The sequence below is a fragment of the Berghia stephanieae genome, chromosome 9 (assembly GCF_034508935.2).
Source record: "Berghia stephanieae isolate SIO BIC M18660-M18661 chromosome 9, UCSD_Bste_1.3, whole genome shotgun sequence".
In the NCBI taxonomy this organism is placed as follows: domain Eukaryota; kingdom Metazoa; phylum Mollusca; class Gastropoda; order Nudibranchia; family Aeolidiidae; genus Berghia; species Berghia stephanieae.
The window spans coordinates 25,788,632-25,804,347 of record NC_088368.1 but is presented as its reverse complement, the minus strand read 5'-3'; the positions used below and the strand labels follow the sequence as shown (position 1 = coordinate 25,804,347).

Genomic DNA, 15,716 nt, shown 5'->3' with positions numbered 1-15,716 from the left:
CTGAAAAAGAATTTGATCTGATCTTGGAGCATTCTTAGATTCGGAGCTGTCGATGGACCATCAAATTAAGACAATTATCCAATCATTGATGTGTCATTTTTTAAAAATTGGATCTATTGACACTTCCTTTCTGAGGATGTTACCAGGAAACTTGTCGTTTCTCTTTTATTTTCAAAGCTGGATTACTGTAATGCTCTGTTGTTTGGTGTCTCGGAATATAAGCTCAAGCGGCTGCAGACGGTCCAAAATAATGCTACCAGATTGGTCTTTTGAAGATTACACTGGCTGTCTTTTGAAAAAAGGGTAAAATTCAAAGCATGTGTCCTAGTTTATCAATGTCTGGAAAACACTGCCCCTCCCTACCTCACAGAACTCCTAAAGAAATATTCGACCACCCGACCTTTGCATTCCTCCAATGACACCACCCGTTTGGCTATCCCACGCATTCGTACAAAGGCAGGAACAAAGTCCTTTTCTCATTTTGGTCCTTCTGTATGGAACACCATTCCACAGAGCATCGAGAATCCAAATCACTGTCTGTTTTCAAGAAATCTTTGAAAACATTTCTTTTTTGATGTCATGTACATTAAATATGTTTTGTATTGTTTTGTTTTAAAGCGCCACGAGCCTAAATGTTGAGGATACTGTGCGCTCTATAAGAGTCTATTATTATTATTATTATTATTATTATTATTATTATTATTATTATTATTATTATTATTATTATTATTGATGTTAAGTTGTTACCCACCAATCTGTATATAACAGTTTGATGCATTGGTCTCAATAGGTCTTTAGATGTTTGAAAAAAAAAAAGCTTACCCTCAGAGCCATAAGATCCATCGAGCCAGATTTTCTTATGGTTTCTGTAAAGTTAGATTAACATTTAATATTGCTTGCTACTCTTCATATAGGGTGCTGGTCCATCATAAAGTACTTTACAGATCAGCTATGCAATCACCCCGGGATGAACAGAAAAGTCAGAGAAGGAACAACTTCACCTGACATTGATATCATATTTGAAGTCAGCTCTACAAATTTAGTTAATTGGGCCTTCAGAATTTGAAAATGAGCTGATTGTGTTCTAAAATTGTCTTTCTATTTATAGCATTACTTGTTTTATGGGTTTTACAGTGCTTGCAACGATATCACATGAGTGCCAGAAAAGGGAGATAATAAAATTGTCAAGAGAAAGCGAAAAATTCACGTCTATCTGTAAAGGGCAGTAGAATACACAGCAAAAAGTTTCCTCTCCACCCACTATGATTGAAGGCTATAATCATCTAAAAGTCTCACTACCACTGGCACAAGATTTCTGCTGAAAGGGTTTCACTCAAATGTTTATGAAAGAAAAACAACATAACGGTGGCATATAGTTATAAATTCACATAGGTACCTTATCTTACCGGAGTCCATCTCCCTACAGAGTTTTAATGTCATGGAACGCCATTTTTCATGCTCAAGGGCCATTACTAAGCGATTATCTTTTTGCCAGTTGTTGCCTCCACACGATTCACTTTGTTAAGCCCTGGCAATGGTTGCTATGACATAACCAGAATGAGTCCGGAGTTGACCGTACCTCCCTAGAGTTGCTAGGCATTCTGAACAACTCCTTTATCCAATCAGGGTTCGACCCTGCCATTTTATAAGCGAGGCGCGGGAAACCAGAAGGGAGTTCTTGTAAGTTTCGTCCAGCTGAACACAATACCGCCAAACAGCGGTCGTGTTTTATTATTGTGGTGTTTCTTATTTGTGGATGTCAGGAGAAAGTCAAGAAGGATGAGAATGGATAAGTAGAGTTGTGTCATTCCTATTTGTGTTGTAGATGTAATTTGGTTTCATCTTCGTAAACCTTGATCTCCATTTATTTTATCATTACAATTGTCTGACTGTGAAACACTTTCTCCTTCTTTTTCTTCCCTCTGATCAGGCTAGGCCCAGTGCATTGACCTGATCTTCCACTCCGAGGGAACTTATTAACGAGTTCCCTCTGTCTATCTTTCTTTTGTTGACGTTTCGGGCTATCTGGCTCTACCGACTCTCCAGGAGCAGCCAGAATCGTCACAACTGATTCACTAGGAAAATAAAATATCTCTCCTCCACCTCAAAAAAACCCATCAATTCCCCCTCCTAGCGAAGGATTCCAGGCAGGGCTTAGGTGAAACCAGATGGTCTCATTTTAGAACAAAGGTTCAAAAAGCATCTAAAAAGGACAAATGATATAGAGGGATAGAAGAGATAAATTCCACAAACTGTGATTACAAAAATCTCATTCTGTCATGGTCACAGAATTGCCATCAGAAGTGATCAACTCATATTATATTCTCATCCTGGAGTAAGATGATTTGGTTTTGCCGAAGCCCTAGTTGGAATCCTTCGCTGAAGTTAAGGGAATACCAGTGTTTACATCTGTTGGATTTGATATTTGTAGTAACGTGGTAAATCAGCTTCCTGTTATTGTGTGATTGGTCTCTAAATATTAGTGATAATAAATAATACTAATGTAACTGATTGTAAATTTTTTAAAACCAGGAATGCTGAACCTTGTGCTCATAATTGGGTTGGACTTTTCCTGAGTAGTGTCAGACAAGATTTCACGTAAGATTATCAGCAGTCTTATCCCCGACTTATGATGAGACCATGGTTTCACATTCCCGTGAATTTATAAAGACAGGAATCCACCAGCCCAGCCCCACCAACGTTTCCCCCACCCTGAGGGTAATTTCAGTTCACACATTTGTTTTGTTTTGGGTTTTTTCTTTTATAGAGTTTTATGGCGTTTGCAACACATCAAGGTCCTTTCAATTCCAGTAAAATGGGATAGTCAAAAAATTATAGATATACGAGAGAAGCATACAAGTAAGAAAAACAAAGGGGAATGGTTCAAATAGGGAATTCCAAGAGCATACTATCAGTGTAGTTCGTTGAGATCACCTAAAAGTCTCATCCATGATCTCACTAAGATTAATACACTCAAATGCTTACAGATCATTATATATTCAAAACAAAGAATATAACTACATAAGGTAAAAAATATCTCCCAAAACTATAATTATACATTTGACTGTTTTCCGCTCAGCTAAGGATTCGGGGGCCAGGATTGGGACAAAAGAAAGTAATCTAATTTCAAGACAAAGACAGAAAGCAAGTTGGAAAACACATATAGTGGGATAGAAGACATAGCAAGTGACCCTCCCTGCCCACTATGCTACGGGAGGTAAAAAAAACAAACCACACAGACTTACCACACCTATTGACAAAACCACGCATGCACACACACAGATCATAGAATAACAACTGTATGAGAGCATAGGAGTTTATTGTAGTTTCATTTCAAAGATTTGTTGTAGTTTTAAAAAGCAATAACAAATTGTATGTAGTTTTTCTTCAAGAAATCAAAATGAAATAATCCCACGTATTACAATCCTAATTGTAACAATAAACAATTGGATTAGAAATTCATCTAATTAAAAGGGAATATTTTTTTTTAATGGAAGAAAAATTGCAGCTAGGTAGATCAAGATCTATATTGTATAAAGGGTTGTTATAGTAGTAGGCACAGAGTGATATAAGACTTGGACAAGAAAAAAGCCAAAGTTTAAGTTATTCAAGCAAAAGTTAAAAAGAAAAATTACAATGGAACTTCTCCAATCAGTGTGTATCAAAATACCTTGCACAATATCAAAAATAAGCTTTAAAGATGCACAAACTATTTCATTTTAAAAAATTGCCTCAAAACTACACCTCTTAAACTATAGGAATAATAATAATAATGAATTCTTGGAAATTCATAAAGTAAATATTAAAACAAATGATCAGTGATCAGATTACATACAGGACACATATCACAATTTGCATTTAGATTTAGTTCAATTCCATATAGACGTTTAGTCAGATTTAGATCTTGAAACCACTAAGTTTAATTTTGCAGATACCCCATTGTCAGAATATTATCATTTTGTTTTTTAATGGAAAAACAGTAAATTCCAGAATTTTCCACCTGAAACATGAATTCCATATCAAAGTCAGAGTAAAAGTTAAACAAATGTTATCTGAATTGAACAATTCAGCACCAAGTTTTTCTTGACTAAGATGTAAATTTGTGATTTATTGATTATTTTTCTCATTCGCTTTCATTTAAGCAATTTCATTGAAAGGAAAAGATGGGTGGTAGAGTTTGTGGCTAGTCCGAGTCACACCACCACAGTGTCAAAGATTAGATCTTGGGTTCTATTGTTATAGATTCATTGTATCTCTATATCGTAACTTTTTTAAAGATAGAGTGTTAACTACAACTACAAAACAGCTACAAGGCATCTTGGTGAAAGCTTAAATTTGAGCATCAATGGAAAATGTGAATATATAAAATTAGACACATTTAATTAATCTCAGACTTCATAAAGTTAAGAATGAATATATATTTACCAAGGCACAAAATATACACAACATTCAAAGATTTACGAAACATTATTTTACAGGATTTTGCATATTGTCACCATTCCACGCTAATTACCACATAAAATTTTAATAAGCACGGTTAGATGTGTACTTTTTTTTTTAAAACTCTCCTTACCAACCATAGGAAAATCGATCCAACCAGCATTTTATCATTCAGATTTCTTTTGTTAATCACACAATTTAAAGAAAAATGTTTTATTATAGCTATAAAAACGTGACACTGGTGTTTATTTTGCTGATCAACATTATGCATAGAATGTATTTGTTGCTTTTCTGTTTGAGTAAGAAAAAACTTTTTGTGTTAGGTGGAAGTGAAATTTTGGGTAAAATTCTGAAAATGGCTGGTAAGGATAGGGTTAAACAATCGTTAGCACCTTATATCTCAGTTCATTGAAGACATTCATATGCGTATCTGTACAAATACAAACTTAGAACCAATCCAGGGACATTCCTTTTCCATTGTCACATATAATATTCCAGTGAAATAAAAGTCAAATTACTTCACTTTTTTCAAACTGGGTGAAGAACAAATAAGTGTTTAAACTCTCGGTTCTCATGAATTGAAAACTCTGACATTGATTATCTGTTTCTCTTTTCTAAGCTTTTGGTGTGTTATCACAAAATTATGTGCAGCTGGAGAAGCCAAGAAGATTGTTCGTTAGGTTAAAAAATATTTCTGCAGACATAATATAAGTATCAGGTTTAATTGGCGACGTTAGAAATACTGATCATCCTCCATTGGGATAGATGGCTTTTCAGCAATGAAGGTTCAATAATCTTTTCCTTTATCAAAATCAGTTTTTGAAAGAACAGAAATGGATATGACAATGATATCAAAAGAGAGAGATGCCCATCATGGCATTTTACCCGTTTGAATTTGAGATCAGAATGTCTCAGTGTTTTTCTCTTATGTTCACACAATCCAGTATTGAAAGAAATACAATTACAGTAATCAGTAATACAATTAATCACAACAGTCACAAATATATTATATTTCACAACCAATTCAAAGATGAAGCTTGTAAAACAGTGAAAGTATATGTCTATTAATTTACATACTCTGATAAATCCCTCACAGATAGCTGATTAAAGTTTGAAGATATATTTCTTAAATATATATGTAAATTATTTAAAATATGATCAGATGAAACAACATAGAAGGTGACATCTTGCCAAACATCATTACCATTGCAATTGTACAAAAATGGCGATGTTAAGATGAAAATGTTATCCAAGATAAAAATTACAGTTGAATCTTTAAAATATCTAATAAGTACTTCATGGCAAACAAAAAATTGCCCCCAAAAAAATTTAAAATATTATTTTCTGAGTAATGTAATTAAAGCTGGTGTTAAGACAAATGCATCATATGTCTTTGATGGAAAGGGCAACAGTTACAATATTGGCTGGATTATAGCAGGCTCCCGGAAGAAGCCTTTATGTATACTTAAATCCAAACATGCCAAAATCCGATGCTCATCGGATGTAACTACTACATTCGGTAACCCAGATCCAACGTTTTGTATTGTAGAGTATGCTAGAATCCAGCGAGTACTGTATTTATGATCCATTGTTTTTATGTCAATAATTATTAATATTTTTCTTGTTAGCAAACGTCATATAAGTTTAAAGGCCTGGTCAATTTGTTGTGCAGTGTAAAGAAGAAAAAGTCCCAACCAATGGTAGTCAATAATCAGACACCAGTTTTTTGGTTCAAATCCCCCTTTTTTTTTACCTTTTAAAATAAATGGCACATGATTTTGAAATATTGAAATAAACAATTTGAGTACTATCATAAATTATTAAGTGAACATTTATAGATAACTAATTCCTAACGCATGCAACAAAAACGTGATCTGTATTTCAATAAATGATGAATAAAATAAATAAAAAGGAAGGCAAAGAAAAGTCAGACAGGGAGAGAGAGAAACCGACAGATAGATGGATCATATTTTGGGTATACTGGAATGTGGGAATAAGTTTGGAATTTTTTTACGACACTGTCATAAAGACCTGATTATATTTGTATCAAAATTGCCACGTACGTATATAAATTCGTTTATTTGAAAAGTCTAACTCAACGGAATTGAATATTCTCTTGATGTGCATATTTTTTTTTTTTAAATTATTTGGTTTCTTTATTCTTTCTTGTCAATAACCGTATATAAATAAACATGTAGTTCTTTTCATTAATTACAAATAGTCTCAATTAGCAGACTGGTGTTCTTTATATATATATATATATATATATATATATATATATATATATATATATATATATATATATATATATATATATATATATATATATATATATATATTTAGTGAAAAAGATGCATGCCTTTTTAGTTTTGCGGGCTGCTCATGGGGACTCGACTAAAACTTTGGCTTTATGTTAAACCATTGTTATTACATAGCATTATTTAATATATATAAGGCCTTTGGAAATAAGGTAGGGATGACTGAAGGCAGAAAAACAAAGGATTGTTATTACATAGCGTTATGGCATTTGTAGTTATCGTTTTAGCTTTTAAAGGGCACACAGAAAGGCTTAATATTTTTTTTATTAAAAACACAATTTTCATAGAGCTGATTGTGTTGGTTGTCAAAAATCATGCTTCTTTGTAGAATAGCTTTGATGCTGTGGGATATACTTCGGAATGTGATGGTAGTTATTGTAAAACGGCAGCAATATAATGTTTGTAAAACAACAAAAATATATTCAATAATATAAATTTCAAAGCACATTTGAGAGAGGAATGTTATTTTATGCATAGGAAAAAGTGACACAAGGCAAATTAATGAAATCATGTCAAAATTTTAATTAAGCCTTATAGTGGTAGTAGTAATAAGAACAACAATAATAGAATAATGATATTGTGGTAGTGGTGGTAGTAGTATATTGTAGTAGTAGTAGTAGTAATTGTACGAGAAGTGGCAGTAGTAGTAGTAGTAGTAGTAACAATATAAACAACAACAGGCATTAATAGCATTCCATGTTGCTATTTAGTGGTGAGAGACAAAATTTGAAAGTGACATCCATGGTCACCAATTTCACTTTGTCGTTTTGTCGACATCCCCATTAAAAACAAAAAAGAGTTAACTAATTCGTTAATTTGATTCAGAGCTTACTATGGGGAGTAGAAACAAGGAACGGTCATAATCATACACGTATAATGAAAGAACCAATGATAAGAAATAACACAAACACAAATGAGGTTCATAATTAATAACAAATCAACACTCAATGAATCATCGTTTTATAAATATGTAAAACTGAAAAATATATCAAATGAGAAAAAAGTATAATACTTGAGTGCCATAATAAAAACTATGTCATATTACAATTAAAATATTATGCTAAAAGAAAACAAAAACAAAGAAAAAAAAAAGGAATGGATCAACTAAAATATGTTGGATAGTGAAACTTTGTAGTGAACCAAATTAATTGCAAAGAAACGGTTACTTTTTTTGTTTTGTCCACAATTTCCATTTAGACTTTTTTTTTTCAATCACAATATATATAAGATAAGATAAAGAAAAAATAAACAAAGAAAAAACAAACCAAAGGATGAAGTAATAAGTACATATCAACTACACACAAATAGATACATTTTAATGAATTTGTATGGAAACAATGTTTTGCAAGCTGTCTCTGCCTGCATGGCAGGGGTTGCACCATGGGCTGGTATTTTACTCGTTCTTCTTGCCAAGAATTTCCATCAGGTCTTTACTCATGAAATATGGCTTGTCTTCAGATCCGTCATTCAGTTCAAGATCTTCCACTGCAATTTTTTTTTTTTTTTAAATGAGATTGAAATGGAAGAATTAAATTTTAAATTCATTAAGAAATGAAAAAAAAAAGTCCTTCAAAAGCCCAAGTAGCAAGACTTTGCCTCAATGTTTTAAATATATATTTAAAAAATTGTTTACCACCTTTTAGCTGTGTTTAGTGGACTTATAGTATGACTCTCAACTTTGGACTAATAGATCCCGGGTTCGAGTCCCACTTTGAGTGGTGCAAAGTTGAGTCCTAAGAAAAGGTTCTTTACTCACATTCTCTCATTGTACTCAGGTGTAAAATGAGTATCTGGCCATCAACACCGATGTCTGTCAAAAGAAAAATTGTACTGACGCCTCACGGCGTCGTGACTCGTCCAGCCTATCAAGTGTTGCTGTTGGCTTGGGACCCCTTGTAAAGCATTTGAGCATGTTTAGTGGATATTGCGTTATATATAAAGCTCGGATTTAAGTTAAACTAGTATATCGCTCTTTCTATCAGATCTATCGCACCCAACTACCCAACCACTGTTGGGTGTACAGAAAGATCGGAACAAAGATGACACCTCAGATTCGAAATCAATCCATTTACATGTAAGATGACTCCTCTACTAGTTGAGTTAACCCTATTTTCATACTAAAATAGAAAGTCCTATTTCCTGATTTGGGGTCCATTTGCCCCCACTGACTTGCAAAGAGAAAAATACTAGAAAGTCAGATTTTCTTATTTGGGGGCCATTTAACCCCCCATGATTTTACTAAGGAAAATTCAGTTAAAATATTATTTTCTCATTAAATGTATGGGGTTAAATCATTTTTTTGTTTTTGTTTTTACATCATGCATCTATTTATTTAGTGACATAGTCGTGTCAATTTGATCCACAACTTACTGGTAGATGGCATCTACAATAATTGACTTAGGTAATTTTGTTTCCTGTTTGCTGTCCAATATGATGAGGGCCAGTTTCAGTTACCTACTTTTTCATCAACTCTAAGAAACATCCAAGTAAGTACTAACTATTTACTTTTTTTTCATTAGAAATGTGACGAATGAAGATGATTCTTATACTTATCCTATGTAATAAAAATGAATTGATAGTGTCATTAATCTTATGATTATAGTACTGGCTAGAATGAATCGCCAAAGAGGAAATAATGAAACAATAATGGATAAATGAAAGTGTTAATATTCAATTTAATGTTTCTTCCAATACTTGCCTTACTTTCTCGTCTTGCTTATCTTTTCTTATTGTGTGTACCCTACCTTAACATAACATATAACACGATATGGCGCGAAATAGGATAAAATCCCTTGAATGCCCTTAATATTAAATTGATTGAAAGATTACAATAATGATACACGTGGTAAAGATAGTATAACAACTTAAATGTACTCATGTATGTGTGATGTACAAACATATATCTTTAACCTTGACATGCAAAGCACACACACACACACACACACACACACGCATATACACTCGTACATCCATACATATAGAAGATGATCATAATAAGGTAACAATGCATGGTATTTACATACAAGATTGAAAGGCATGTCAACAGCAGGGCAAACAAGCACCATTCGTCATATATAAATCCTTCTCACATATTTGTCGTAACTTCTTATATGGAAAGTGATTTATTTTCTAGTACCGTTTTTCAATCTCTAGGTGAACTAAATTAATAGCTTGAATGTCTACATTATGTCTCAGTCATATTGTAATGAATTTGCTAACTAAATGGTTTGTATGTTGTTTTAAAAAAAATCAGCCATCCGTTGTGAGGTCTAAATGATGCTGCATTGGACCTAATAAAAATTATTATTATTATTATTATTATTATTATTATTATTATTATTATTATTATTATTATTGTTATTATTATTATTATTATTATTATTCATAATTGTGAAATGAAAGAAAGAGCTTCCTTTCTTGAAATCTTTAATATTTTTCTCTAGGCTACGGCTATTGGTCAGTACTGATCAAATGTGCCAGCGCCTGTTGGTCAGTACTAAATAAGAGGTGCCACCGGAAATTGATCAGCACTGTCGAACAGAGGGCCTGTTCGTCAGTGCTGACAAAGACTTTTTCTAACTACTGGATTATTTCATTAGTAATAAAATTATATAAAAAATCCCAGGCCAACTTATCCCATGACTGTTAGTAACACTTAGACAAATTTGATTTAAGTTTAACGTGTGGGGCAATGGAATGACTCTCGTTTTATGCCGCCATAAGATTCTTGTTATTTTATGTTGTCCTTTCTATTTATGTATTAATTTGGTTTTTATTTTTTTGTTTTGTTGTTTTTGTTTGTTTGTTTTTTCTTTTGTATTTTTTTTTGTACGCTCATTCAGCCCACGCCAGCTTGTTGCTGTTTTCAGTTCTAAATTCATAATCAAAACTGTGACGACCCAAGAAAGAGCAGATTTATTATTTTATGACATTATTGTAAATTATTCTAACAATGGTATTGGCATGTCTCGACAATTTCCCACAATCATCTATTATTTGGAATGATAAAAGAATCCGTGAGTAGTGAAGATTTTGAACCTCTACATAAGAGTTAGGGAACACAATGACAATCGTTCAAGCGAAGAAAAACATCCGGTTTGACAGTGTCATGAAAATTTGTTACTTATTTCCTCTAAACAGTGTCATGTTGGGCTGATTGAAAATGTTCAAAAATGATTTTATGCACAAAATGTATAAAACTTGTGTTGAATTTTTGTGTTTTTTTAAAGAGAATGATTAAAATTTGTTAAACTGACAAAACTATAGGACGTGTTGAGTTTTTGTGTGTTTATTAAGGAGAATGATCAAAATCTGTTGAACTGACAAAATCTATAATTTCACATGTAACGACCAATCGTTTTACTGTTAAATCCATTTTGCTATTTGGTTAATTCAGATATAATACCATTTGGAAGTTATAGGTGACATATGTTGTGAAAAGAGTTCCCAGAATATCGATGGTTGCGGTTTGGATCCGATAATCTCTTGTATAGTTTGGAGGGCAGAACGACTCAGATACAAAATCATTTGGAAATGTTATGAATTGGGTTCCGCGAAAATGGATTGTTATGGTTTGGAGACGATATAATAATAACGATAATAATATCACCGCACAGTTTGGAGGGCATGGCAATCTACACATCGCTCGCACTTCCTGGTTTATACACGTCTTCATTTATCATTGACCAGTACCACAGATTTTCGACAAATGGGAGCGACAGACAAGCTTTTAGTTTACTATATTTTGGGCAATTGAAGTTAGGATTGAATTAATTGACTTTGTCTTGGAAACAAGATTGTTGTAACTAAGACCAGAGATTTTGATCTGGACAGATTAGAATAAAAGCGTTTGTAAGACGAGATAAACTGTTTGTTATGAGTTACAGTTCTTGAATCGAGTTCTAAAAGCCATACGGGTCAATAAGCCAAGGTTGATCCTAGATTCTATGACGTGAGATGAACTAGTAATGATCATTATTCTTGAAGTTTACCCACTGTTTAAGACACAAGTTGAGATAAAAGGCACTTAATGCAAGAACAATAAGCGTTCAAGTTTACACATAGTTTTGTGTGTTGGTCCGTTATATTTCCGGATGGCAATGTTGTGAGCTTCTTAGCCAATCGCACAGCATCTATTCCCATCACCAACATTTGATCTCTTCATCATCACCACAACTACCTCATCATTAGAGGAAACACAGGTGTGATGTCAAAAAACTGTTCCGATCTCAATGCAAGTGTAAAACCACTCTTCCAGAGGACTGGATACTTTGGGGAATTGAAATTCTGGTTTCAGATTGATGGTATCTTATTTTCTAGTCTAAATAAATGCTGGTCGTCTATCAAAGGTCCTCTTTCCTCGCTCTTTTACGTCCCATAATATTAAGAATCTGCCTATGGTATACACCCTGCTACTAACTGAAACTAAAAAAGTTGTGCACCTTATGATTCAATATGTAACCTTTTCATTATAAGTCCTCCAAAGGACTGGTCAAATTCCAGGAGTTTGGAACCGGAAGAGTAGAAGATGTGACGTCACCATTTCTCACAACTATACTTTCTGTACTTCTCATTACTGCCTCCACCACCAATATATATTGGAACCACATATTATCACTATCATACGATAGGTGGATATTCGTTTAGCACAGGGACCAACTCCCCCTCTCCTTCCAGTTCCAGTGCAGCCTAAAATCTTGACAGAAAATGTTCCCATAAGCCAGTTTTAAATCATTCGCGCCAGAAAAACAATTGACAAAAGATGATAGATGTCGAGTGGATTTTAACATGAGAGGACTAACAAGTTGAGACAGAGCTGAAAAAGGTCAACAAAGGGGATAGAATAAACAACAAGATTGAACCCCCCCCCCTCCCACCCTATAATATGAATGACAACCATAGACAAACTTCAAGTCCCTAGCCCAAGACTTCGAGGAACCGCGGGTCAAATGTGCGTAGGTCTCATACTCGTCCCTGGCATGGGAAAACCACCAACATGTGCCAGCGCTCGTGGGTCAGTACTGACCAATATCACTCCGTTTTCTCTATAAAGTCATGGGGGCCAAATGACCCCCAAATCAGGAAATCGTACTATCTGTTTTTTTTCTCTTTGAAAGTCATGGGGGCCATTTGTTCCACAGATCGGAACATCTCAAATTCCAGATGAGCATGGACCTCGTCATTTTAGGAAAAGTCACCAAATTTAAGGTCTCTGCGTCAAAAATTGACTGTTTTACGAATAAAAAACACACCCCTGGGTCTTTTTGCCCCCCAAGTATGAAAATAGGGATAACTTTGGAAAGGGGGGAGGGGGGTTGGGGGGGGGGGAGAATCAATTACTCATCAAGTCTTATATGGTTTAGTTTGGAGTAAAATGGGGTGGACCCTAGTAGTCTCACAGAAATTCTTGTCTAATTGCATACTTATAAGTTCAAAATAATGCTGCTTTGCTTAAGTGAAATGGCAATCCTAATCATACTCACAGAAGCACAAGAAAAGGGTGTCCACAGCCATCTCATACACACTGAAGAAAATATCGGCAATGACGTAGGAACCCACGACCACCAGCTGGTTGAAAGAAAACAAGAAAGCACAATGTGAATATCGCCAGTCTAGGCAATATATATATATATATATATATATATATATATATATATATATATATATATATATATATATATATATATATATATATATATATATATATATATATAAATTATTTTTAAAAAACCCTGAAATAGTAGTGCTCAACTTTTTGATAAAAGGAGTTATTTATAAAATATTTCAAGTATAATTATGATCTATTTCTACAATATTGTTTCGAGCATTCGCTCCCATCATTCACTTCCTGATGAGAACGAATGCTCGAAACAATATTGTAGAAGTTGATCATAATTATACTGGAAATATTTATGTATCTAAAATAATAAATATATATATATATATATATATATATATATATATATATATATATATATATATATATATATATATATATATAATACATCCATTTGAAAATGCAAGATGTATTTTCCTCTTCTTCTACCCAAACATCGTCTGACTCTGACCGAGCATCACTGAAAATGTAGGAGCAAGCACTGGTGTAAGATAACGATCTGAAAAAGTGTAAATAAACTGTGCCAGACAAAGCAGATAAAACAATACGAGAAAAAAAATCCCAAAATATCAGCCTTCCTCCACTGGAGATGTTTTTTGTTTCTCTCTCTGCCGTGTCTGGCACTGTTTCATTCACACTGTTTCATTCACACTGTTTCATTCACACTGTTTCAGATCGTTAGCATTCATGTACCTTTAAAATAAATAAAAATTGATTTGTATTTGTTTTTTATGGGGTTGATCCCAATATGAACAACCATAGTCCAGTATTGGTTTAACTGGGGTTATATATAATTTCTCTTTCTGAATTAGACTAATATGTTAGGTTTGAGAAATCCTAGGATCAAATTTGCCTTCTTATATATACATCTTTGAACTTTATCGTGTTCTGACCATTGAAGTTTGTTAAATTAATAACTCCTAACTATTTTTCGTGTTTAGTCTCTTTAAGGATGTTAAAAAAATATATTTTTTAAAATGAAAAAATTGAAAGTGTTGGTAATTTGAAGAGAATTTTAAAAACACACACACACACACACTCTCACACACACACACACACACACACACACACACACACACACACACACACAAACACAAACCAATAAAAAAAACATCTGAAAAAAAAAACAATTAAAAACAACAAACCAAAACAACAAAAACTAAACGACAATGACAACCAAAAAAAAAACCCAAACAAATAAAAAGCAATATGACATTAATCTATATATAAAGATCTGAACAAGTGTGTATGAAAGGTGCCAGATAAAGCAAAAAAAAAAGAAAAATACAAGAAAAAAAAACATCCCAAAAAATCAGTCTACCTCGACTGGGGATCAAACCTCAGACCTTCTGTTTACCGGTCCGACGTGCTACCACTACACATTACATTGACCTAGAATGAAACCGAATCCACCTATAGAGGGTTAAAAACTTACAACGATGGGGACAATGTAGAAGTTGAGCTCTGGTTTGTAGTCATCGAGATACTGGATGTCTCCATTGAAGAAAAAGTAGGCAATCACTCCTGTATCAAAAAGTGAGTGAGAGGAAATGTGTGATAAACATGAAAATTGAATCCTTCAGAGCTATTTATATTCTATTCTAATTTTTAACAATTCATTTCATGGATAAATGTGTGGTCTATTTCATTGGAATACTTGATATAACCCAGGCAGAGGGCGCAGTGACATACTGTTAATTAGCTAGGGTGATGTAATTTGCTCATTACACAGAAGTATTGAATACAGAAACTCCAAGCTAAAAGGCAGACTTATACCCCTGTGCCATGAATGCCCTTTTCATTTTCGGAATGTGAAACTGACAAAGGAAATTGCTTGTAAAACCCTCTGAAACATGAGGGTTGGTTGTCATAATTTTCTGCCAGATCTTGTATGAGTCAATCAGACTTGAAAAAATGTTGACGTAATGATGCACTGTCCAAGACGCTCTATTTGAATTTGAGTGAGGACATAAAAAAAGTATGCGAGTGAAAAATGTGTCCCAAGACAAAGACCATTACTTGGACTTCAATTTAATATGTTTAACACTTTCAAATTAATGGTGATGGTGACAATGACGATGCTGCTGCTGATGATAGTGATGATGATGATGGTGATGACGGTGATGAGAATTATAATTGACACATACCAGTGACACCAACCACAACAAGCTTGCAGATAAACAACAGGAAGTCAGTTACTTTGTCAATGACCACTACCCTCACCACATTCCTGAGGATCAGCTCAAAGGCGTGCATCCCAGATTGACAGAAGTTCTTGCCATACACAGCCATCTTTGGGGAAGAAAATAAACATTCTCCAATGATGTTTAATTTAAATAAAT

General features: G+C 33.6%; 1 protein-coding gene across 21 annotated transcripts in view; it reads right to left on the bottom strand.

Annotated features, from left to right (window-relative positions):
* Positions 1-6,768: 6,768 nt before the first annotated feature.
* LOC144979933 (choline transporter-like protein 2) overlaps positions 6,769-15,716 on the bottom strand; it is a 133,000-nt gene continuing 124,052 nt past the window's right edge. For all 21 annotated transcript variants that reach the window (XM_078927245.1, XM_078927230.1, XM_078927247.1 and 18 more), the window contains 4 exons: positions 15,522-15,666; positions 14,810-14,898; positions 13,241-13,325; positions 6,769-8,243 (listed from right to left, as the gene is read on the bottom strand). In XM_078927245.1, the coding sequence (XP_078783371.1) occupies positions 8,152-8,243; positions 13,241-13,325; positions 14,810-14,898; positions 15,522-15,666 (411 nt within the window). In that variant the 3' untranslated portion in view covers positions 6,769-8,151. The remainder of the gene's footprint in view (positions 8,244-13,240; positions 13,326-14,809; positions 14,899-15,521; positions 15,667-15,716) is intronic.